The sequence below is a fragment of the Lactuca serriola genome, chromosome 2 (genome assembly GCF_051521515.1).
Source record: "Lactuca serriola cultivar US96UC23 chromosome 2, Lser_US96UC23_V15, whole genome shotgun sequence".
Lineage (NCBI taxonomy): Eukaryota > Viridiplantae > Streptophyta > Magnoliopsida > Asterales > Asteraceae > Lactuca > Lactuca serriola.
In genome coordinates this window covers 58,403,418-58,428,418 of record NC_136409.1, presented here as the reverse complement: position 1 = coordinate 58,428,418, position 25,001 = coordinate 58,403,418, and the positions used below count along the sequence as shown (strand labels likewise).

At 40.2% G+C, this 25,001-nt stretch overlaps 1 protein-coding gene across 2 annotated transcripts; it reads left to right on the top strand.

The window, feature by feature from the left end:
• Positions 1–18,789: 18,789 nt before the first annotated feature.
• EMB175 (Pentatricopeptide repeat (PPR) superfamily protein) lies at positions 18,790–21,575 on the top strand. Of its 2 annotated transcripts, XM_079024028.1 has the most exons (2): positions 18,945–19,300; positions 19,519–21,575. In XM_079024028.1, exons 1-2 carry the CDS (start codon positions 19,088–19,090, stop codon positions 21,490–21,492), a joined length of 2,187 nt encoding a protein of 728 aa, XP_078880154.1. In that variant the 5' UTR covers positions 18,945–19,087; the 3' UTR covers positions 21,493–21,575. The 2 variants fall into 2 exon arrangements, with proteins under 2 accessions (XP_078880153.1, XP_078880154.1); XM_079024027.1 differs by having other exon boundaries at positions 18,790–21,575.
• Positions 21,576–25,001: the final 3,426 nt, after the last annotated feature.

Below are 25,001 nucleotides of genomic sequence, written 5' to 3'. Positions count from 1 at the left end.
ATGTGGAAGCTATGACACTCCCTGTCGCCAACTCTATTCCCTGGGCAGAGATGAAAGAGATGTTGACGGCTGAGTACTGCCCCCGAGGCGAAATACAGAAGATGGAGCAGGAACTATGGAATCTCACGGTGCAGAATGGGAACATCGATGCTTACATATCGAGATTCAGCGAACTATCTCTGTTGTGCCCGGGTATGATCACATCAGAGGGGAAGAAGATTGAACGATTCATTTGGGGACTGACATCCCCCATTCAAGGGAATGTGATAGCTGCGAACCCTGAAACTTTTGACAGTGCGAAGAGATTGGCAAAGAGGCTATATGATCATAACCACAAAAAGGGCGAGAAACCAGTAGAGACTGAGAAGAAGAAGGAGAGCGATGGTAAGAAAGGATGGAACAACAAGAGGAAGGGGCGTCAAGGTCCCGAGACCTCTAAAAAGCAGCAAACGGTGGCAGTTCACGCTGTCACTGCGCCGGTACCAGTCACATCACATGCTCCAGCCTCAGCTGCTTCAAATACTTCAAGACCCTATTCCGGCAATCATCCCAAATGCAACAAGTGCGGGTTCCATCACCAAGGAGAATGTAGGGAGTTCCATTGCACCAGTTGCAACCGAAGGGGACACACTGCAAAGTTCTGCAGGACTTATCCTTCTCAGAACCAGAGTCAGGGAAACAACCAGAACAACAACAACAACCACCGCAATACCAACAACACCAATGCCGGCGGCAACAACGCAGGGCCTAGCCACACCTGTTTCGGGTGTGGAAGGACGGGACATTTCCGTCGAGACTGCCCTAACAACAACAACAACTCAGGAAACAGAGGAGCAGGAAGAATGCTGACCATGGGTCAGAGTGATGCAGTTCAGGACCCCGCAGTTGTGACCGGTACGTTCCTCCTAAATCACACTTATGCATGCATCTTATTTGATACCGGAGCGGAGCGAAGTTTCGTAAGCGAGAAGTTTAAACATTTATTAAAACAACAACCCCAAAAGCTAAATGAAACCTATACGGTGGAAATGGCCAATGGGAAGACCGAATCCACTAGGGAAATCTACACTGGATGTACCCTAACCCTTAACCAACACGTCTTACGAATAGATCTGATGCCAGTGTCAATTAGGAGTTTCGATGTGATTATCGGCATGGATTGGTTAAGCCCCCACCATGCTGAGATTTTGTGCCACGAAAAGGCCGTTCGCCTTCGCCTCCCGAATCACGAAACCCTAGTAATTTACGGAGATAAACCCAGTAAGAATCTCCGCCTTATCTCGTGCATCAAAGCACAAAAACACCTGCGAAAGAACAACTTAGCGTTCTTGGCTCACATAGTGGACAAGACTAAAGAAGAAACTAACATCCAAGACATTCCAGTAGCGTGTGAATTTCCGGACGTGTTTCCCGAAGATCTTCCAGGAGTACCCCCAGAGAGACAGGTTGAGTTCCGAATCGACCTCGTTCCAGGAGCAACCCCTCTCGCTAAATCACCATATCGATTGGCACCTGCTGAAATGCAGGAATTGTCCAGCCAACTCAGTGAGCTTCTGGACAAGGGACTTATCCGACCTAGCTACTCGCCTTGGGGAGCTCCGGTGCTCTTTGTCAAAAAGAAGGATGGATCTTTCAGAATGTGCATCGATTACAGAGAGTTAAACAAACTCACTGTTAAAAACCGCTACCCACTCCCGCGAATCGATGATCTATTCGACCAGCTCCAAGGAGCTAGCTACTTTTCTAAAATAGACTTACGGTCCGGATACCACCGACTCAAAGTCCGAGAAGAGGATATTCCAAAAACCGCTTTTCGAACCCGCTATGGACATTATGAATTCGTCGTAATGCCCTTCGGTCTAACAAATGCACCTGCCGCATTTATGGACCTAATGAATCGAATCTGTCGACCGTTCCTGGACAACTTCGTCATTGTGTTTATCGATGACATCCTCGTCTATTCTCGAAACAAAGAGGAGCATGGCCGTCATCTCCGACAAATTTTAGAGACTCTGCGCACGGAAAAGCTTTACGCCAAACTCTCCAAGTGCGAGTTCTGGCTTCGGAGTGTGAATTTCTTAGGCCACGTAGTTAGCCAAGATGGAACTCATGTGGATCCCTCTAAGGTCAAAGCTGTGGAAGGATGGGCAACTCCGACTACGCCCACGGAAATTCGTCAGTTCTTAGGCCTAGCAGGCTACTATAGGAGATTCATCCAAAACTTCTCAAAAATCGCCAAGCCACTTACCTTACTTACGCAAAAGAGTGTGCCATTCAAGTGGACAGACCGACAAGAGATTGCGTTTCGAGCCTTGAAGCAAGCTCTTTGTAGCGCTCCTGTACTATCTCTACCAGAAGGAACGGAAGATTTTGTAGTTTACTGTGACGCGTCAAATCAAGGCTTAGGTTGCGTTCTCATGCAACGTGGAAGAGTGATAGCATATGCGTCCCGCCAACTAAAGACGCACGAAGTAAATTACACAACCCATGACCTAGAACTGGGAGCTGTGGTCTTCGCCCTAAAAATTTGGAGGCACTACCTGTACGGTACAAAGTGCACCATCTTTACGGACCACAAGAGCCTCCAGCACATCTTGAATCAGAAGGAGCTGAACATGAGACAACGAAGATGGGTGGAATTGTTAAACGACTACGAATGCGAGATCAAGTACCATCCAGGCAAGGCCAACGTGGTAGCTGACGCATTAAGTCGGAAGGAATACACAAATCGCCGTACGAAAACGCACTCGATAACCATTCAGTCTCATCTGACCACTCAAATTGCATCAGCCCAGGCAGAGGCTATGAAAGCGGAAAATAGAACTAGCGAGGCATTACGCGGAATGGAGAAGAACCTGGAAGTCAAAGAGAATGGGGTATACTACTTCATGAACCGTATTTGGGTTCCAAAAATCGGAGGATTCAGGGAGACCGTTATGAAGGAAGCCCACAAGACACGATACTCCATTCATCCTGGTTCGGACAAGATGTATTTGGACATTAAGCAGCACTATTGGTGGCCTAACATGAAGGCGGAAATCGCAACTTATGTTAGTAAGTGCCTTACGTGTGCCAAAGTAAAAGTGGAATACCAGAAACCTTCCGGATTGTTACAGCAACCGGCAATCCCCAAGTGGAAATGGGAGGGGATTTCTATGGACTTCGTGACCAAGCTGCCCAAGACGTCGGACGGATTGGACACCATATGGGTAATAATCGACCGACTGACGAAATCTGCCCATTTCCTACCGATCAAAGAGTCCTACAAGATGGAGAGGCTGACGCGTTTGTACCTACGAGAGATTGTAAGACTTCATGGAGTGCCAAAATCCATCATCTCGGATAGGGACAGTAGGTTCACGTCACGCTTTTGGCAGTCGCTCCACAAGGCAATGGGAACTCATCTTGATATGAGCACCGCGTATCACCCACAAACGGACGGTCAAAGCGAACGAACCATTCAGACGCTTGAAGACATGCTTCGTGCATGTGTGATAGACTTCGGAAAGTCTTGGGATACCCACCTACCGTTGATCGAGTTTTCATATAACAATAGTTATCATTCGAGCATTAGGGTGGCCCCTTTCGAAGCACTGTACGGGCGTAAATGTAGATCACCGTTATGTTGGGCTGAAGTAGGTGACACCCAGCTAGCAAGAACACATACGTCGGATAGGGCAATGTCAGGACCGGAAATCATTCGCGAGACCACAGAAAAGATTGTCCAGATCAAAGCTCGATTACAGGCATCGCGTGACCGGCAAAAGAGCTACGCTGATAAACGGCGAAAGCCCTTAGAGTTCCAGGTCGGTGATCGAGTATTGTTGAAGGTCTCACCCTGGAAAGGAGTTATACGTTTCGGAAAACGAGGAAAGCTAAACCCACGGTACATTGGACCTTTCGAAATCGTCGCCCGAATAGGTCCGGTAGCCTACAGACTACAACTACCCACGGAGCTAAACGGTGTACACCCCGTGTTTCATGTTTCTAATCTGAAAAAGTGCCTATCAGATGAAACTCTCGTCATTCCTCTTGACGAAATCGAAATCAATGAGAATCTCCTGTTCGTCGAAGAACCGATCGAAATCATGGACAGGGAGGTGAAGCGTACTAAACAAAGTCGCATCCCGATCGTGAAGGTACGGTGGAACGCAAAGCGTGGGCCAGAATTCACGTGGGAACGCGAGGATCAAATGAAGCAGAAGTACCCGCACCTATTCTAATAATTCTCAAATCTAGCTTTCAAACAGAATTTCGGGACGAAATTCCCTCTAACGGGGGGATGATGTCACAACTGTAAATTTTGAGCCATGTAATCTATACATTCAAGTTAATGTGAATCAAAAACTTCAATCAAATACATCATGCAAGTACTACAAATAGTCATCAAACAATTGGAGACCCTAGAAGTTCTTATTAAGTCTAATTTAGGCTAGAACTTCCTTATTGGATCCAAATGGGCCAATAAGCTTCCAATTAGACTATCATGGGCTTAGAGCCCTAATTGGACTCTAATTGGACCCACACTTATTTATTTTAACATCTTAGGTCATGTTGGGCCTAGAATGAAATGGATTAAGAGCTTTGGTACATGAGAAACCTAAAACTAGTTCAAGAAAAACATAAAAATCCTACTACATTCTCTTAAGCTTAAAACACACCCTAATTAACACTAATATTGGGCTTAGGAGCAAAAAGCCCAAAAATCTTTTTTTTCCTTCCCATTCTCGGCCCAAGGCCCAAACCCAAGAAGGAGTTGACTTTCAAGTGACACCTCATCTTTACCCATAGGATATCCATGCATTTTCTCATTTCTCCATGCATTTCACTTCAAAGATCACTTCCATTCTTCCCTCCCTCTTCTTTCTTGTTTGGCCGAGAGCAACACCACACACACACAAAACACTCACAAACTCTCTCTAAAATTCACTCAAGACTTCTTCCTCTTCCCTCTCCAAAATCTCGAGTTCTAGGAAGCTTTCAAGAGGAAATCTCTACAATATTCTTCATCTAAGGTAAGATTATGCATAGATCTATGGTTTAAATTCTTTTGTTATCAAAATCCTTCCCTAATCTATACAAAAATCGTGATCTTACACCCTAGAATCATCTCAAAACTCAAGATCTTCATCAAAGGGAGCCAAGGCCAAAAACACTTCATTTTTCTTCCATCTTTTCTTCCAAAAACCGAGTCAACACCCCAAGGTGAGATTCATACCCCTATTTTCTGTTTTTATGAGTTTTGTGGGGGGGAATACAAGTGAAAGTGTAGATCTATATGTATTTGTATGCCTTGTATGATTTCCATGCTTATATGTATGCTTATATGTGTTTTAATGTTGGATCTAGCCATTAAACCCCTCAAAACCGAGATATAACTTATGTTTTATGATTTTAGCTTCAAATACATCTCTACATATAAAGTGATACAAGAAAAATAGCTAAGTGGTTAGCAACAATTTTCTTTAAGCTAAAAACACAAATTTTGGGCCTAAAATGTGAAAAATGCAAAAATAAGGGCCCAAATTGACATTTCACAGATTCTGATGGTTGGAATGTGCCAAAACAGTTTCCATAAAACTATTTCTGGAATTATATTCAATTAGAGGATTAAAAACGTAAATTTCAAGCTTATTGGGCTAAAAATGAAAATTTCGGCCCAAGGAGGCCCATTATGCTAATTTTTCTGTTTTGGAGGGCCAAAACTGTAACTTTCTGTAAAACAGTGGACTATAAGTGTTCCAAATCCTTTTCAAAGGTTTAAAATGCTTTCCAAATTTAAAAAGGACCAAAGTTGCAAAAATTTTCCAATTTGGGCCAAAATTGTCAAAATTGCGAAAAGATGGGCTAAAACCGAGAAAAACTGCATTTTCAGGGACTTAAACTGTTTTCTATGAAAAATATGCTGAAAAATATTAATTTCAATAATTTTTGGTGTTAAAATGTCAAGAAAAATAGTTTAAGGACCAAGCCGGTAAATATTGCAATAAAAGGGTTAAAAATGTAAATTTTACAAATAATGAGGGGCTGAAAACAGAAACATTTCAAGGCTAATTCAATATGTACAATTTGATCAAATAATGACACCTCGAATATCAACGAAATACAACTCATTACAATACCAAAAGTCGTTGTTAAACGAATTGGCTCGGTCTCGAGCCAATGGAAATCTACAACTACTAACTCTTCGATACTACGAATCATACAAGTAACGTTTGGTAATACATAAACATGCGAGTGTGCACAGACGTCTACGCACCATCTTTGGGCCCCACAAGTGTAAAATCTTGTTCGTTGAGCCTAGCTAGCCCAATGACCTGATCTTAAGGCCCGAAGACATTTTTTTTACGGAGTGTTGGGTTTTACCGATCCGACACAACGTAAATGGACTTTCAATGGCTTGTATACTACTGGTCCCCAAGGGTCCTTTGGTATTGCTAGTAAAGTCTACATTTCATGCGAGGCGGGTCGGGGACCCCTCGTACATTTTATCCCCAACCGGCTAATGGAGTTACCGGGGTCTTCGTGACCTCTTTCTCTTCGGATGTGGGACTACACCTTGTCCGGGCGATTGGATAACGTGATTAGTACTGACGACGCCTTCGGGAATCGTTGGTATATCTACAAGCTGGGCGTTTGCGTAATGCGGGTTTGTAGTAAATAATCATGCTCGAGAACCTTCCAACGTCGCCTGGGACTGACACTATACGCTATGCAATGGTTTCAATGTAACATCACGTAATTCAAGGAACTAGGAGAACATCGGGTTTTCCTAGGGTTTTCAATACTTACAAATTTGAAATGCATACATTTTCAATGAACATTTTTTTTCAAGTATAGAAACAAACAAGCATACCTATGGATCTTCACAAATGTTTTCAAAATGCTTATCTTTTCAGAAAATATCGGATTTTCTGGTGGTTTTTCAAACAATACAAACATTCGATTTCAAACACTACTTATGAACTCACCAACATTTCATATGTTGACGTTTTTCAAAATACTTGTATTCTCAGGGAACCAGTGAATCAAGGGAAATCATATTCAGTGACGGTTGCAGTTTATTTTTGTATGAATTGAACAAATTAATTTTTGGGAAATGTAATGTTTAAACAATGTATGATATGTAAACACTACTGGTTGTACTATGTTGATGAATGGTGACGAATGTTGTTATGTTTCATATATATTCAATGTTATGGTATTCAATTGAGTCACAACAGCCCCCGGACGTTTCCGCCGTCTGGTTCGGGGGTGTGACAGGTTGGTATCAGAGCTTTGTTTATAGTGAACTAGCATGTCGAGCCATACATTGATATGCAACTATAAACCAAAAAGAGGGACTAACATAACTCTGAACAGAACAAGTAAATAAAACACACTTGCTTGCATTAGGAATAAGGATCCAACGCTAAATCAAACACCATAATGCTGGTATCTCGGTTAACTCGGGACTGTTCTTAGTGATACCAAGGAGTGAATGTAGCCTGATCAACTACATTCTCTCCAAGGTAAAACTAACACATGTCTTGATGAGATCGGAATAGCCAGGGAACCTAAAAATTATACCCTCTATCACCCAAAAAGAGAATATTTGCTTAGTCTGTGTAATAGTCATAGTGCCCTAGGAATAATGTAGCATAATTACGTACTCGCGCAGACAGCATGGCTGGTTTTCATCACCCGGGAGACCCCTACTTCCCCAATCAGGGAAACAACGGGTGGCTAGAGGAGGAGGAGGAGCCCGAGGAGGAGCAGCAGGGTATCCAGTTTCATCAGGCCTTAGTAGCTCACGGGATGCTTGTGGATGAGCCAGAAGGGAATCCAGGCGAAGCACACGATGTCGGACCCGACGAATACGTAGACACTGACTACGAATTTGGAGAGCTCGACGATGACGACGAAGACGGCCGGGTCGGGGACCAGGACCCCATCCCGCCATGCGAGGACGAGGCACAACCAGATCACCCTGCCCCACCAGTGAACCCCCCAAGAGAGAACCGTTCCCTCGAAGCTGAGATCGCTGCACTGCGACAACAGCTGTATGCTATGGAGGCTCGGGCAGTGCAAGCAGAGCATGAGAGGGATGAGGTTATAGGAGACATGGCAGAGATGGCACAGCTACTGGCACAACATTTCGGCATATGACTTCGGCACCACCTCCTGACGCAGCTCATCGCGGTTAGGGATAGACTTATCATAGTAGGTTACTAGGAACTATGTTATGTACTCCGGCTCTATGTTTAAGTGACTACCCTACTCATGGAGCCGTTATGCTGTCGGATTAGCGTTACTTATGTATGCTCCTACGAGCAAATTTTCTTGTACTAAATGCGGATAATATTAATAAACTTTTGTGTGTTTTGCTAAATTATTCTCAGTTGCTATGTGTTGAGACATTATGATTGCATGCTTGATGATAGTAATGTTTAGGTTCGCACCATACACCTAGTTAGTAGAGTCGCCACCTCACGGAAACCACGTACACTCAACATCTTTCCGTTTCATGACAGAAAGATGCCTCGCCCAGCTACTCGCGGAAATCCCGAACCAACCCCGCCGGAAGTTGACTCCACTGCTTTCCAGGCAGCCGTGTCTGCTGCAGTCACAGCAGCTATGGCACAACTTCACCGAGGGAACAACGGAGGAGGTAACGGGCAAGGATCCGGAAGTTCGAACAACGGGACGAACCAAGGACTCACTAAAACGTGCACCTACAAGGATTTTGCGAACGCTAAACCCCGAACTTTCAACGGTACCGGAGGAGTGATCGCCCTAAAGCGATGGATCGAGAAGGTAGAGTCGGTATTCGAGATATGCGAGTGCCCCGAGCAGATGAAAGTGAAGTTCGCGGTCTGCACTTTTGTGGACCAAGCACTCACTTGGTGGAATGGTCATGTGGAAGCTATGACACTCCCTGTCGCCAACTCTATTCCCTGGGCAGAGATGAAAGAGATGTTGACGGCTGAGTACTGCCCCCGAGGCGAAATACAGAAGATGGAGCAGGAACTATGGAATCTCACGGTGCAGAATGGGAACATCGATGCTTACATATCGAGATTCAGCGAACTATCTCTGTTGTGCCCGGGTATGATCACATCAGAGGGGAAGAAGATTGAACGATTCATTTGGGGACTGACATCCCCCATTCAAGGGAATGTGATAGCTGCGAACCCTGAAACTTTTGACAGTGCGAAGAGATTGGCAAAGAGGCTATATGATCATAACCACAAAAAGGGCGAGAAACCAGTAGAGACTGAGAAGAAGAAGGAGAGCGATGGTAAGAAAGGATGGAACAACAAGAGGAAGGGGCGTCAAGGTCCCGAGACCTCTAAAAAGCAGCAAACGGTGGCAGTTCACGCTGTCACTGCGCCGGTACCAGTCACATCACATGCTCCAGCCTCAGCTGCTTCAAATACTTCAAGACCCTATTCCGGCAATCATCCCAAATGCAACAAGTGCGGGTTCCATCACCAAGGAGAATGTAGGGAGTTCCATTGCACCAGTTGCAACCGAAGGGGACACACTGCAAAGTTCTGCAGGACTTATCCTTCTCAGAACCAGAGTCAGGGAAACAACCAGAACAACAACAACAACCACTGCAATACCAACAACACCAATGCCGGCGGCAACAACGCAGGGCCTAGCCACACCTGTTTCGGGTGTGGAAGGACGGGACATTTCCGTCGAGACTGCCCTAACAACAACAACAACTCAGGAAACAGAGGAGCAGGAAGAATGCTGACCATGGGTCAGAGTGATGCAGTTCAGGACCCCGCAGTTGTGACCGGTACGTTCCTCCTAAATCACACTTATGCATGCATCTTATTTGATACCGGAGCGGAGCGAAGTTTCGTAAGCGAGAAGTTTAAACATTTATTAAAACAACAACCCCAAAAGCTAAATGAAACCTATACGGTGGAAATGGCCAATGGGAAGACCGAATCCACTAGGGAAATCTACACTGGATGTACCCTAACCCTTAACCAACACGTCTTACGAATAGATCTGATGCCAGTGTCAATTAGGAGTTTCAATGTGATTATCGGCATGGATTGGTTAAGCCCCCACCATGCTGAGATTTTGTGCCACGAAAAGGCCGTTCGCCTTCGCCTCCCGAATCACGAAACCCTAGTAATTTACGGAGATAAACCCAGTAAGAATCTCCGCCTTATCTCGTGCATCAAAGCACAAAAACACCTGCGAAAGAACAACTTAGCGTTCTTGGCTCACATAGTGGACAAGACTAAAGAAGAAACTAACATCCAAGACATTCCAGTAGCGTGTGAATTTCCGGACGTGTTTCCCGAAGATCTTCCAGGAGTACCCCCAGAGAGACAGGTTGAGTTCCGAATCGACCTCGTTCCAGGAGCAACCCCTCTCGCTAAATCACCATATCGATTGGCACCTGCTGAAATGCAGGAATTGTCCAGCCAACTCAGTGAGCTTCTGGACAAGGGACTTATCCGACCTAGCTACTCGCCTTGGGGAGCTCCGGTGCTCTTTGTCAAAAAGAAGGATGGATCTTTCAGAATGTGCATCGATTACAGAGAGTTAAACAAACTCACTGTTAAAAACCGCTACCCACTCCCGCGAATCGATGATCTATTCGACCAGCTCCAAGGAGCTAGCTACTTTTCTAAAATAGACTTACGGTCCGGATACCACCGACTCAAAGTCCGAGAAGAGGATATTCCAAAAACCGCTTTTCGAACCCGCTATGGACATTATGAATTCGTCGTAATGCCCTTCGGTCTAACAAATGCACCTGCCGCATTTATGGACCTAATGAATCGAATCTGTCGACCGTTCCTGGACAACTTCGTCATTGTGTTTATCGATGACATCCTCGTCTATTCTCGAAACAAAGAGGAGCATGGCCGTCATCTCCGACAAATTTTAGAGACTCTGAGCACGGAAAAGCTTTACGCCAAACTCTCCAAGTGCGAGTTCTGGCTTCGGAGTGTGAATTTCTTAGGCCACGTAGTTAGCCAAGATGGAACTCATGTGGATCCCTCTAAGGTCAAATCTGTGGAAGGATGGGCAACTCCGACTACGCCCACGGAAATTCGTCAGTTCTTAGGCCTAGCAGGCTACTATAGGAGATTCATCCAAAACTTCTCAAAAATCGCCAAGCCACTTACCTTACTTACGCAAAAGAGTGTGCCATTCAAGTGGACAGACCGACAAGAGATTGCGTTTCGAGCCTTGAAGCAAGCTCTTTGTAGCGCTCCTGTACTATCTCTACCAGAAGGAACGGAAGATTTTGTAGTTTACTGTGACGCGTCAAATCAAGGCTTAGGTTGCGTTCTCATGCAACGTGGAAGAGTGATAGCATATGCGTCCCGCCAACTAAAGACGCACGAAGTAAATTACACAACCCATGACCTAGAACTGGGAGCTGTGGTCTTCGCCCTAAAAATTTGGAGGCACTACCTGTACGGTACAAAGTGCACCATCTTTACGGACCACAAGAGCCTCCAGCACATCTTGAATCAGAAGGAGCTGAACATGAGACAACGAAGATGGGTGGAATTGTTAAACGACTACGAATGCGAGATCAAGTACCATCCAGGCAAGGCCAACGTGGTAGCTGACGCATTAAGTCGGAAGGAATACACAAATCGCCGTACGAAAACGCACTCGATAACCATTCAGTCTCATCTGACCACTCAAATTGCATCAGCCCAGGCAGAGGCTATGAAAGCGGAAAATAGAACTAGCGAGGCATTACGCGGAATGGAGAAGAACCTGGAAGTCAAAGAGAATGGGGTATACTACTTCATGAACCGTATTTGGGTTCCAAAAATCGGAGGATTCAGGGAGACCGTTATGAAGGAAGCCCACAAGACACGATACTCCATTCATCCTGGTTCGGACAAGATGTATTTGGACATTAAGCAGCACTATTGGTGGCCTAACATGAAGGCGGAAATCGCAACTTATGTTAGTAAGTGCCTTACGTGTGCCAAAGTAAAAGTGGAATACCAGAAACCTTCCGGATTGTTACAGCAACCGGCAATCCCCGAGTGGAAATGGGAGGGGATTTCTATGGACTTCGTGACCAAGCTGCCCAAGACGTCGGACGGATTGGACACCATATGGGTAATAATCGACCGACTGACGAAATCTGCCCATTTCCTACCGATCAAAGAGTCCTACAAGATGGAGAGGCTGACGCGTTTGTACCTACGAGAGATTGTAAGACTTCATGGAGTGCCAAAATCCATCATCTCGGATAGGGACAGTAGGTTCACGTCACGCTTTTGGCAGTCGCTCCACAAGGCAATGGGAACTCATCTTGATATGAGCACCGCGTATCACCCACAAACGGACGGTCAAAGCGAACGAACCATTCAGACGCTTGAAGACATGCTTCGTGCATGTGTGATAGACTTCGGAAAGTCTTGGGATACCCACCTACCGTTGATCGAGTTTTTATATAACAATAGTTATCATTCGAGCATTAGGGTGGCCCCTTTCGAAGCACTGTACGGGCGTAAATGTAGATCACCGTTATGTTGGGCTGAAGTAGGTGACACCCAGCTAGCAAGAACACATACGTCGGATAGGGCAATGTCAGGACCGGAAATCATTCGCGAGACCACAGAAAAGATTGTCCAGATCAAAGCTCGATTACAGGCATCGCGTGACCGGCAAAAGAGCTACGCTGATAAACGGCGAAAGCCCTTAGAGTTCCAGGTCGGTGATCGAGTATTGTTGAAGGTCTCACCCTGGAAAGGAGTTATACGTTTCGGAAAACGAGGAAAGCTAAACCCACGGTACATTGGACCTTTCGAAATCGTCGCTCGAATAGGTCCGGTAGCCTACAGACTACAACTACCCACGGAGCTAAACGGTGTACACCCCGTGTTTCATGTTTCTAATCTGAAAAAGTGCCTATCAGATGAAACTCTCGTCATTCCTCTTGACGAAATCGAAATCAATGAGAATCTCCTGTTCGTCGAAGAACCGATCGAAATCATGGACAGGGAGGTGAAGCGTACTAAACAAAGTCGCATCCCGATCGTGAAGGTACGGTGGAACGCAAAGCGTGGGCCAGAATTCACGTGGGAACGCGAGGATCAAATGAAGCAGAAGTACCCGCACCTATTCTAATAATTCTCAAATCTAGCTTTCAAACAGAATTTCGGGACGAAATTCCCTCTAACGGGGGGATGATGTCACAACTGTAAATTTTGAGCCATGTAATCTATACATTCAAGTTAATGTGAATCAAAAACTTCAATCAAATACATCATGCAAGTACTACAAATAGTCATCAAACAATTGGAGACCCTAGAAGTTCTTATTAAGTCTAATTTAGGCTAGAACTTCCTTATTGGATCCAAATGGGCCAATAAGCTTCCAATTAGACTATCATGGGCTTAGAGCCCTAATTGGACTCTAATTGGACCCACACTTATTTATTTTAACATCTTAGGTCATGTTGGGCCTAGAATGAAATGGATTAAGAGCTTTGGTACATGAGAAACCTAAAACAAGTTCAAGAAAAACATAAAAATCCTACTACGTTCTCTTAAGCTTAAAACACACCCTAATTAACACTAATATTGGGCTTAGGAGCAAAAAGCCCAAAAATCTTTTTTTTCCTTCCCATTCTCGGCCCAAGGCCCAAACCCAAGAAGGAGTTGACTTTCAAGTGACACCTCATCTTTACCCATAGGATATCCATGCATTTTCTCATTTCTCCATGCATTTCACTTCAAAGATCACTTCCATTCTTCCCTCCCTCTTCTTTCTTGTTTGGCCGAGAGCAACACCACACACACACAAAACACTCACAAACTCTCTCTAAAATTCACTCAAGACTTCTTCCTCTTCCCTCTCCAAAATCTCGAGTTCTAGGAAGCTTTCAAGAGGAAATCTCTACAATATTCTTCATCTAAGGTAAGATTATGCATAGATCTATGGTTTAAATTCTTTTGTTATCAAAATCCTTCCCTAATCTATACAAAAATCGTGATCTTACACCCTAGAATCATCTCAAAACTCAAGATCTTCATCAAAGGGAGCCAAGGCCAAAAACACTTCATTTTTCTTCCATCTTTTCTTCCAAAAACCGAGTCAACACCCCAAGGTGAGATTCATACCCCTATTTTCTGTTTTTATGAGTTTTGTGGGGGGGAATACAAGTGAAAGTGTAGATCTATATGTATTTGTATGCCTTGTATGATTTCCATGCTTATATGTATGCTTATATGTGTTTTAATGTTGGATCTAGCCATTAAACCCCTCAAAACCGAGATATAACTTATGTTTTATGATTTTAGCTTCAAATACATCTCTACATATAAAGTGATACAAGAAAAATAGCTAAGTGGTTAGCAACAATTTTCTTTAAGCTAAAAACACAAATTTTGGGCCTAAAATGTGAAAAATGCAAAAATAAGGGCCCAAATTGACATTTCACAGATTCTGATGGTTGGAATGTGCCAAAACAGTTTCCATAAAACTATTTCTGGAATTATATTCAATTAGAGGATTAAAAACGTAAATTTCAAGCTTATTGGGCTAAAAATGAAAATTTCGGCCCAAGGAGGCCCATTATGCTAATTTTTCTGTTTTGGAGGGCCAAAACTGTAACTTTCTGTAAAACAGTGGACTATAAGTGTTCCAAATCCTTTTCAAAGGTTTAAAATGCTTTCCAAATTTAAAAAGGACCAAAGTTGCAAAAATTTTCCAATTTGGGCCAAAATTGTCAAAATTGCGAAAAGATGGGCTAAAACCGAGAAAAACTGCATTTTCAGGGACTTAAACTGTTTTCTATGAAAAATATGCTGAAAAATATTAATTTCAATAATTTTTGGTGTTAAAATGTCAAGAAAAATAGTTTAAGGACCAAGCCGGTAAATATTGCAATAAAAGGGTTAAAAATGTAAATTTTACAAATAATGAGGGGCTGAAAACAGAAACATTTCAAGTCTAATTCAATATGTACAATTTGATCAAATAATGACACCTCGAATATCAACGAAATACAACTCATTACAATACCAAAAGTCGTTGTTAAACGAATTGGCTCGGTCTCGAGCCAATGGAAATCTACAACTACTAACTCTTCGATACTACGAATCATACAAGTAACGTTTGGTAATACATAAACATGCGAGTGTGCACAGACGTCTACGCACCATCTTTGGGCCCCACAAGTGTAAAATCTTGTTCGTTGAGCCTAGCTAGCCCAATGACCTGATCTTAAGGCCCGAAGACATTTTTTTTACGGAGTGTTGGGTTTTACCGATCCGACACAACGTAAATGGACTTTCAATGGCTTGTATACTACTGGTCCCCAAGGGTCCTTTGGTATTGCTAGTAAAGTCTACATTTCATGCGAGGCGGGTCGGGGACCCCTCGTACATTTTATCCCCAACCGGCTAATGGAGTTACCGGGGTCTTCGTGACCTCTTTCTCTTCGGATGTGGGACTACACCTTGTCCGGGCGATTGGATAACGTGATTAGTACTGACGACGCCTTCGGGAATCGTTGGTATATCTACAAGCTGGGCGTTTGCGTAATGCGGGTTTGTAGTAAATAATCATGCTCGAGAACCTTCCAACGTCGCCTGGGACTGACACTATACGCTATGCAATGGTTTCAATGTAACATCACGTAATTCAAGGAACTAGGAGAACATCGGGTTTTCCTAGGGTTTTCAATACTTACAAATTTGAAATGCATACATTTTCAATGAACATTTTTTTTCAAGTATAGAAACAAACAAGCATACCTATGGATCTTCACAAATGTTTTCAAAATGCTTATCTTTTCAGAAAATATCGGATTTTCTGGTGGTTTTTCAAACAATACAAACATTCGATTTCAAACACTACTTATGAACTCACCAACATTTCATATGTTGACATTTTTCAAAATACTTGTATTCTCAGGGAACCAGTGAATCAAGGGAAATCATATTCAGTGACGGTTGCAGTTTATTTTTGTATGAATTGAACAAATTAATTTTTGGGAAATGTAATGTTTAAACAATGTATGATATGTAAACACTACTGGTTGTACTATGTTGATGAATGGTGACGAATGTTGTTATGTTTCATATATATTCAATGTTATGGTATTCAATTGAGTCACAACAGCCCCCGGACGTTTCCGCCGTCTGGTTCGGGGGTGTGACAAAATTAGTCGATGAAGTCTAAACGAGAGTTATAGAGTATATTCTCACCTTCACGTGCATATAAAGAACGTCGAAAACAGAGCTCGTACGCGAAAGTTATGCATTTTACAAGATCGAGGCACAAAACTCGAGGCAGGTCTGAGGGAACGCACTGCGTTCGGGGCACAGAGCCAGTCCCATCCATCTATCTAATCAAGAGTACGTAAGCCATGACGACCCAGGGAATGCCCTTCATTCGTGAGTGCCCCCAACACTATAAAAGGGAGACTAGGGCTTCGGGTTTGGTTGTTATTCTCTCACCATTTTCTCCATCGAACACCTCTCGAGTCCCTCTAAGATTACCTTGAATCCCCAGTATTACCACTAGCTCACGACACAAGTACCGACGCTCTCGAGAATTCCCGAGAATCCTGAGAAATCCGTTTTCTCAAGTCGAAGTTCTACTCGATGTTCGTCTCACCTTCTTCAATCTATCACGTGAGTTCATACCCTTACAAACACACTTTAAATATGTTTTAAATGCTTTTTAAATACTTTTAAGGGGGGCGGGGGAATACAAGTAAACACCTGGTTATTATCGTGTGAAAATATCATTCCTTTGCTATGCATTTCATACTGTTATTTTAACTATCATATGAAAACTTTCGCATGCAACACATATTACGATAACACCTTGTCTTTTCAAAATAAAAACATGTTGTTATATAAATATCAAACACTTTATTTATATTTTGAGTATAAATGTTCAATAATTTTATACTTTACATATAAAGTCAACACTACACTAGGGTTTACCATACAATCGAAACACACTTTTGGAAAAACTATAATATGTACAGTTTACTAGATATTCATGAGATTTTACATACTATAAGTACTATATCAAGGAAATACTTTCATATACAAGAACAAATGGACTTTTCATACGTAAATCTATTTGATACTAAGTTTTGTGAGACATTCAACTTCACGTACTTTCAAGTATGCAGTTAAAGTATTGTATTATATACCATAATCTCTTGTAGGGAGAGCATGATACTTGTGTATAGTTCTATACGGGATTGACAATCCCGCACCTAAATTGTTAGCTACAGTTAGACCGGCAGGTCTGGGATGACAAACGTCATAGCATTCCAACTCCTGAAGAACGTTGTTACAGGCAGTCTGGGTCAATAGCATGGTTATAAAACTCACATGGAGTATTAAAAAACACATTGATTTACGGGGTTATTAAATGCCTTAGTGATTTTATACATACATAAATCTACTATTCTAGACATGAAAAACACTATTGCATTACAGTTTTAGAACTTTTAAACTACCACATACTTATGGAAAAATATTGAATTTCTCGAAGCAAACATTTAAAACAGTCGGGTCTTGGTAGAAGACTACTTTTATATTAGTAGGAAATATGGGATTTTCTAGGAGTTTTCAAACATCTACAAACAATTTCATTCAAATTTATACAAACATTGACATTAAATACTTATGAACTCACCAGTTTAAATGTTGATCTACTCTTTCAAATCTACTTGTATTTATCAGGGATTCAGTAATACAGGTAAAACTTCAACTTTTGGAGAAGTGATGCTAAGGCGTCAGTTCAAAACTCATTTTGTCATCATATTGTAATTTGTTTTGAAACAAGTATCATTCAACAATGTAACTTTTAAATTATATATATGATGGTTGTTTTCCTTTCTTTACTATGTATTCAATTGTTACGATACTATATGAAGTCATCCGCCGTCGAACGTTTCCGCCGTTTTGGTTTGGGGGTGCGACAATTTTTTACCCAAAAAAGTATATTCCTAGAATATTCTATTTATATTGTCAAATACACCCATCTACTAATTAAATTTTAACAAATATATATTATATTTTTTCATTACAAAAGTGTTTCAAATTATATTATCATAAATAAAATGTTTATATATAATAGATTTAAATTAATTATTACTTTATTATAAATAATTATTAAATAAATAAGATTATATTTATAATAAATATATCAATATTACGATCATATTGTATCTAAATTATAATTAGTTGATAAAATAAACTAGAAATGTATAATAAATATTGCATTTAAATTATAATTAGTAAATAAAATAAAATAGAAATTTATAAAAGAAAAATGAAAGAGACTAAAATTGGCAACCAAAATTCAATTCTATTTTTGGAGATATGAATGGTATACCCCCAAATATGGGAGAATACTATTAATATCTCAAAAAATATAGGTGAAAATAGGGTAGAGTTGGAGAATAATTGGAGAAGAAATGAAGTTTGAGGGTGGGTTGGAGATGTTAGACATCTTATTATCATTTTTATAAAAAGTTAACCTATAATCAACATTTATAATCAGTTTTTTAGGAAAACAATAAAATTTCAACCAATAAAAATATTTCAAAAATTAATTAAGGTGTTTATATGCTAAAATTGGATTTTCAAAAATTAATTAAGGTGTTTATATGCTAAAATTGGATGTTTTTAACCGAATCCTAAAAAAAAATTGGTCATTTACTTATAATTATATTTTTGTGAACACCCCTTTATATAAATTAAACAAATAAAAAGTTACTTCGATATTCAAGTAATTCAAGTATTCAACCATCTATCAAAACTTTTGAAGAACAATCTACTACGGAGCTTGTATATAGTTTACAACACCGTAGGGGTATTCTCATGATTCGCGCGCCTTTCTTTGTCAATGGCCGCCGTTAGCCTCCCTACCACCACGGCCTCAATCTCTCGCCCCCAATGTTTACCACAAACCTCTCACTCATCCTCTCTCCTTCACCTTCCAAAACCACACAACTCAATCTCTTCTGTAAGAACTCCTCTTTCTCTCTCTAACCACACCAAAACCCCCAAACCTCATCCTTCTAAACACTACTGTAATTTGCTTAATCTATCGGTTGAACATGGCGACATTGAACTTGCCATGGCTGTCCATGCTTCACTTCTCAAGATTCAAGAGAACACCCCATACTTGTTTAACGCACTCATCCTGGCTTATTTCAAATTGGGTCTCACGAGTCATGCTTACAAGGTGTTCAATTGCGTTAAAAATTCAGATGTGGCGACATTTACCACTATGGTTTCTTGGTTTGTTAAGTCAAATCGCGAAATTGAAGGTATAAAGCTTTTCTCTGAAATGAGGAGGGTTGGTATTCAGCCTAATGAGTATAGTTTCGTTGCTATATTGACTGCTTGTTCACGGATTTTGGATCTTGAATTGGGTTCTCAAGCTCATTGTTTAGCTATCAAAATGGGGTTTTTACAAGATACATATGTTGCAAATACTTTGATGGGGTTCTATAGTAAATGTGGTTGTTTAAACTATGTGCTCCAGGTGTTTGACGAAATGCTCCAGAGAGACATTACATCATGGAACACAGTGATATCGACTCTGGTAAAGGAATCCATGTATGAAAAAGCATTCGCATTGTTTCATGATTTGTCACAATCGAATGAACTTACAACCGACCATTTTACCCTTTCAACCCTTCTAACAGCCTGCACGGAAAACGATGCGATCATGGCAGGCCGTGAACTTCATGCTCATGCTCTAAAATTCGGACTAGAAAACAACTTAAGTGTTACCAATGGCCTAATTGGATTCTACACCAAGTGCAGAAGCATAAAAGACGCCATTGTTCTGTTCGATAGAATGCCTGTTAAAGACATAATCACCTGGACTCAAATGATATCTGCGTACATGAACTCAGGACTTCTTGAAATCGCACAGGACTTGTTCGACAAAATGCCTGAGAAGAATTGTGTCTCTTACAACTCCCTCTTATCAGGGTTTTGCCAAAATGGGGTTCCTTCAAAGGCATTGAACATGTTTTGCAAAATGATCAAACAAGGTTTGGAATTAGACGATTTCACCTTCACTAGCGTCATCAATGCCTGTGGATTACACGCAGACAAGAACACCAGTGAACAGATACACGCGTTTGTTCTAAAATCCGGGTTTAAATCAAACAATCATGTCGAATCCGCATTGCTTGATATGTTCACGAAGTGTGAAAGAATGTCCGATGCAGAAAAAATGTTTCAAATTCTCATCGACTCATTAACCCAATACAATTCTTCGATCATATGGACAACGATGATTTGTGGTTATGCAAGAAACGGATACCCATACGAAGCAATTTCATTATTCGTCAAATCCCAATCCGAAAACACAATAATCATCGATGAAATTGTGTCAAGTACAGTTCTTGGTGTGTGCGCAACATTAGGGTTTGATAGAATCGGTGAACAAATCCATTCAATTGCTATAAAATCAAGTTTAATCCAAGATACAGGAGTAGGAAACGCGTTAATTGGAATGTACACCAAATGCGACAACATGACAAATGCGATTAAAGTCTTCAATCTCATGAAACAACACGACATCGTTTCATGGAATAGTTTAATCTCGGGTTATATTTTTCACAAGCAAGGAGACAACGCATTGGAGATATGGAAAAATATGAAAACGAAAAACATCAAACCAAATTCCATCACTACCCTTTTAATCATCTCAGCCTACACTCACACCATGTCCAATTTGGTAAATTCATGTTACACATTCTTTAACTCCATGAAAACGGTTTACAAAATCGAACCGGATTCAACCCATTACGCGTCACTCGTTCGTGTTTTTGGTCATTGGGGTTTGGTTAAAGAGGCCGAGGAGATAATTACGAAAATGCCCTTCGAGCCGAATTCGTTTGTGTGGAGGGCTTTGCTTGATAGCTCAAGAACTCATATGAACACGAGTATTGAAAACAAGGCTGCAAAAGAGATTCTTGGAAAGAAACCGAATGATCCATCTACTTACATACTAATATCTAATTTATATTCTGCTTTCGGGAGATTTAATTGTTCTGAAACAATTCGTGAAGAAATGAGAGAAAAGGGTATTAAAAAACGGCCCGGAAAAAGTTGGATTTTTGTGGAAAATAAGGTTCATGAGTTTTACGCGAGAGACAAATCGCATGCGCGATTTAAGGATATTTATAGTGGGTTAGATATCTTGGTTTTGGAATGTTTGAAAATTGGGTATATGCCCGATACGAGTTTTGTGTTGCATGAAGTGGAGGAGGGGCAAAAGAGGAATTTTCTATATTATCATAGTGCAAAATTGGCGGTTACCTATGGGATTTTGATGACGGGGCGTGGGGCCCCGGTTCGGGTTATGAAGAATATTCTTCTTTGTGGGGATTGTCATAGTTTTTTTAAGCATGTTTCGGTTGTTACTAAAAGGGAGATTCATGTTAGGGATGCTTCGGGGTTTCATTGTTTTGTTAATGGTGAATGTACATGTAAAGGCTAAGTGATTGAAAGTTTTGTTTGTTACACTCGACTGGATAAGTATTTTGATGATCTGAATGAGAAAGGGTATTTATGTCTTTTAAACAGACGAAAGGTTGATATGATGAATATACATGTATTTAATTTTAAAATACTTAGTTGTATGGTATTAGGTAATGTCATATTTAAATAGTAACAAAATTTCAAGTTTTTTGTACTACAAATTTTGTTTTTCTTATTTTAGATGTTTTATCGTTCAATTTTTATTTTTGTTCTTTTTAAATACCTTAAACTTGAATACTTATCGATCTTTTATGAAAATTAAAATTGTTTTTGACTCGCTATATGTTTAGGTGTTATAAGGTGAACTTCTAATTCTTCTTTTTCTTTGACCGTGAACTCATTATGAAATCAACTTTTGCCCCATGACAAAATGTTTCTCATCGATGTGCTACGACAAGTATTATGCGCCTGAAGTTAGAAGGCATCCATATTAGGGGGTGTTTGGCTTAGCTTTTTACAGCCAAAAGTCCTTTTTGTAAAAGAAAAAAAAAACAAAAAAATGTTTGGCAAATTAGGAACTTTTGGAGTTTTAATACAAGAAAAAGCATCTTTTTGGAAAAGTCAGGAAATCCTTACTTTTTGTAACTTTTTGGAAAAGATCTTTTTAGCTTTTAAAAGCTAAGCCAAACACCCTCTAGGTCAAATAAGCTTGTAAAATGTCTTTTTTTTTAAGAAAAAAACTACTTTAAGTTATTGGATAAAATGACCACATTTAAAATTTAAATATGTATGTCCTATAAATTCCACTTTTTTAAAATGTCAAAAAATGACGGGCCCATGAATTTGCGATAATCCTTCACTGTTTCGGTCCTATATTCCAATTTCCCTTCAAATTTCTAAGTTTCTCGACTAATTGTGGTACTGGTAAATAATATGAGTCAAACTTCAAAATGCTTGTTTTTTGTGTATTGTAGGCTCTTCGTTGACCTTTGCTTTATTATATGTTGATGAACTATACATGTTGCGTAGTTGGTTATTCCCTTTATTGAAAACTTGAAATGCCTAATATATCAAATTGGAATTTTTCTTCATCTTAACAAAATTCGTTATATTTATCGTTTTTTGGTTTCCCTTTTGCTATAATAGGCCACAATGACCTAGGTATCATGTGAAGAAACAATGGGTGATGCTCTTATCCTTTGCCTTCTAATTAGGTTGTGTCCTCTTTCAACGTTCAAAAATTATTTAACTGCGTTTGTAGGAGATCAACCATACGGTGCAGGTAGAATGTGGTGTTCATTCATACACTTAGATAGACATTTTGTATTATTTTATGTCATTCCCTTGTACGCCATTTTTGAATTTTTTTATAATTATAAAGCAGTTTTATACGGATATTTTATCAACCAAAACAATTTATTAAGCAAAAAATAGAACAACAAGATAAAATGGTCATATTCAACATTTAGCAAATTTAGTCAGAGGTGTAATCAAACAATATGGTTTAGTTAGAGGCAGATTCAATCAGAGCTTTAAACCCGGTTAGACCAGATCTAACTCAGTCAACAACTATCAAACAATCCCTAAAGTTTTTTTAACAAATATATATATATATATATATATATATATATATATATATATATATATATATATATATATATACAGTTAGGTTATTTTGTTTTCACTATCTATTGTGTGCATGTATGATTGATTCTGGACCAATCATTTTAGTTATTTTAAAAAAGTAATTAATGCATATTACATGTTGAAGATATAATGGATATTAATTACATCTTCAGCATTTAATATGCATTAATTACTTTCTTAAAATAACTAAAATGATTGGTCCAGAATTAATCATACATGCACACAATAGATAGTATAAACATTTGAACCTAACTCTCTCTCTCTCTCTCTCTCTCTCTCTCTATATATATATATATATATATATATATATATATATATATATATATATATATATATATATATATATATATATGGATCTCCATATTAACTCTCCAAAAAAACCTTTATGGAGAGAAGGGGGATTCCAACATATATATACTCATTTTGTAACGTCCCAAAAATTATTAAATAAAAATTTCATTTTAAAAGCCAATAGAAACATCATTCATTCATTTCAAAATCCATCAAAACGTGATAATGTATAAAATATTTATCAGAGTACAAATCATGTCATAAAATGTGGAATGTTGGTGGATGCGGTGTGATCATGTCGGATCCTTCATTTTCGAATCGGAAGTATATGAAACCATAAACATAAAACTGTAAGCACAAAGCTTAGTGAGTTTCCTCAAAAGACCCCATGTCGTACATACATAACAGTCAAACCATAATTGGGTCTATTTCACCCCTCTTCGATCTCTTTCAACCGGTACTAGGTCTATTTCACCTTCTTCGGTCTCTTTCAACCGGTACTGGGTCTATTTCACCCCTTTCGGTCTCTTTTAACCAATATTGGGTTTATTTCACCCTATTCGGTCTCTTTCAACCCGTATCGGGCCTATTTAACCCCTAAAACTAAGCATACAATCATACCAGTAAGAGTCACAAAGACAACAAGCATATATAGACATAACAATAAGTGTCATAAAGACAACTATCATCCTACAAACATAATCCAGTAGGCCGACATTGGTGCCTTCGACCCACGAGTAAAGTGAAGGAACTCACCTGAACTATTCAACAGAAGCCCAATAGCTACCTCAGTAACAAAGCATCCAACCCAAGCTTCCTAACGCCAAACTGAAACAAATCCTTAGTTAGATGGTCAATTCTACTCAAGTTTGACCAAAAGTCAAACAGATCAAAAAGTCAACGGTCAAGTCAAAGTCAAAATTACCCATCAGCAACCTTCCACGTCGTCGCCTTCCTTAGCCACTTCGTGGGCACAAAATGCCAAAATAATCGCTAATCCCCCAATTGTCACGTCATGACAGCCTAAGCTCAAGTCGTAGGGACTGGTCTGAATAGCTCAAACAAGCTTAATCTATTTTCTTTTGATTTCAAGAACTCCAAAGATCAGATCTGATCCGTTCCAATGTCGTAATGGATAAAGTTTCCAAATTTATCCATTAGGAAGGTCCAAACCACCAAGATCTAGATTTTAAGCCTCAAAAGGGACCCAAAAGTGCATCTTTGTCAACTTAATTCATTAAGTGCCAGTCTCCAACCTTCAGATCTGAATCAACATGATGTTTAGATGGATAAAGTTTCCAACTTTATCCATAATAATGTATCAAGCTTTCAATATCTAAACTTTAATACACCAAAATGGCCTAAATGATCAAAATAATTTCGGAACAGAGATGAAAGTTGTCACTTTGTCAAATTTCTGGGAACCAAGTGTGTAAATCGTTAGTCTTCTGCCCTATTTACCCCTGATACAGATTCACTCTAGTAACTAGAAGAAATGAACCTAAATCCAAACAACTCCGATGGATCATTCATTCCGAGCCCTGAGTTCGTTTGTGAGTTGCGAATCGAGTCTAGTTTAATTTTCGATTC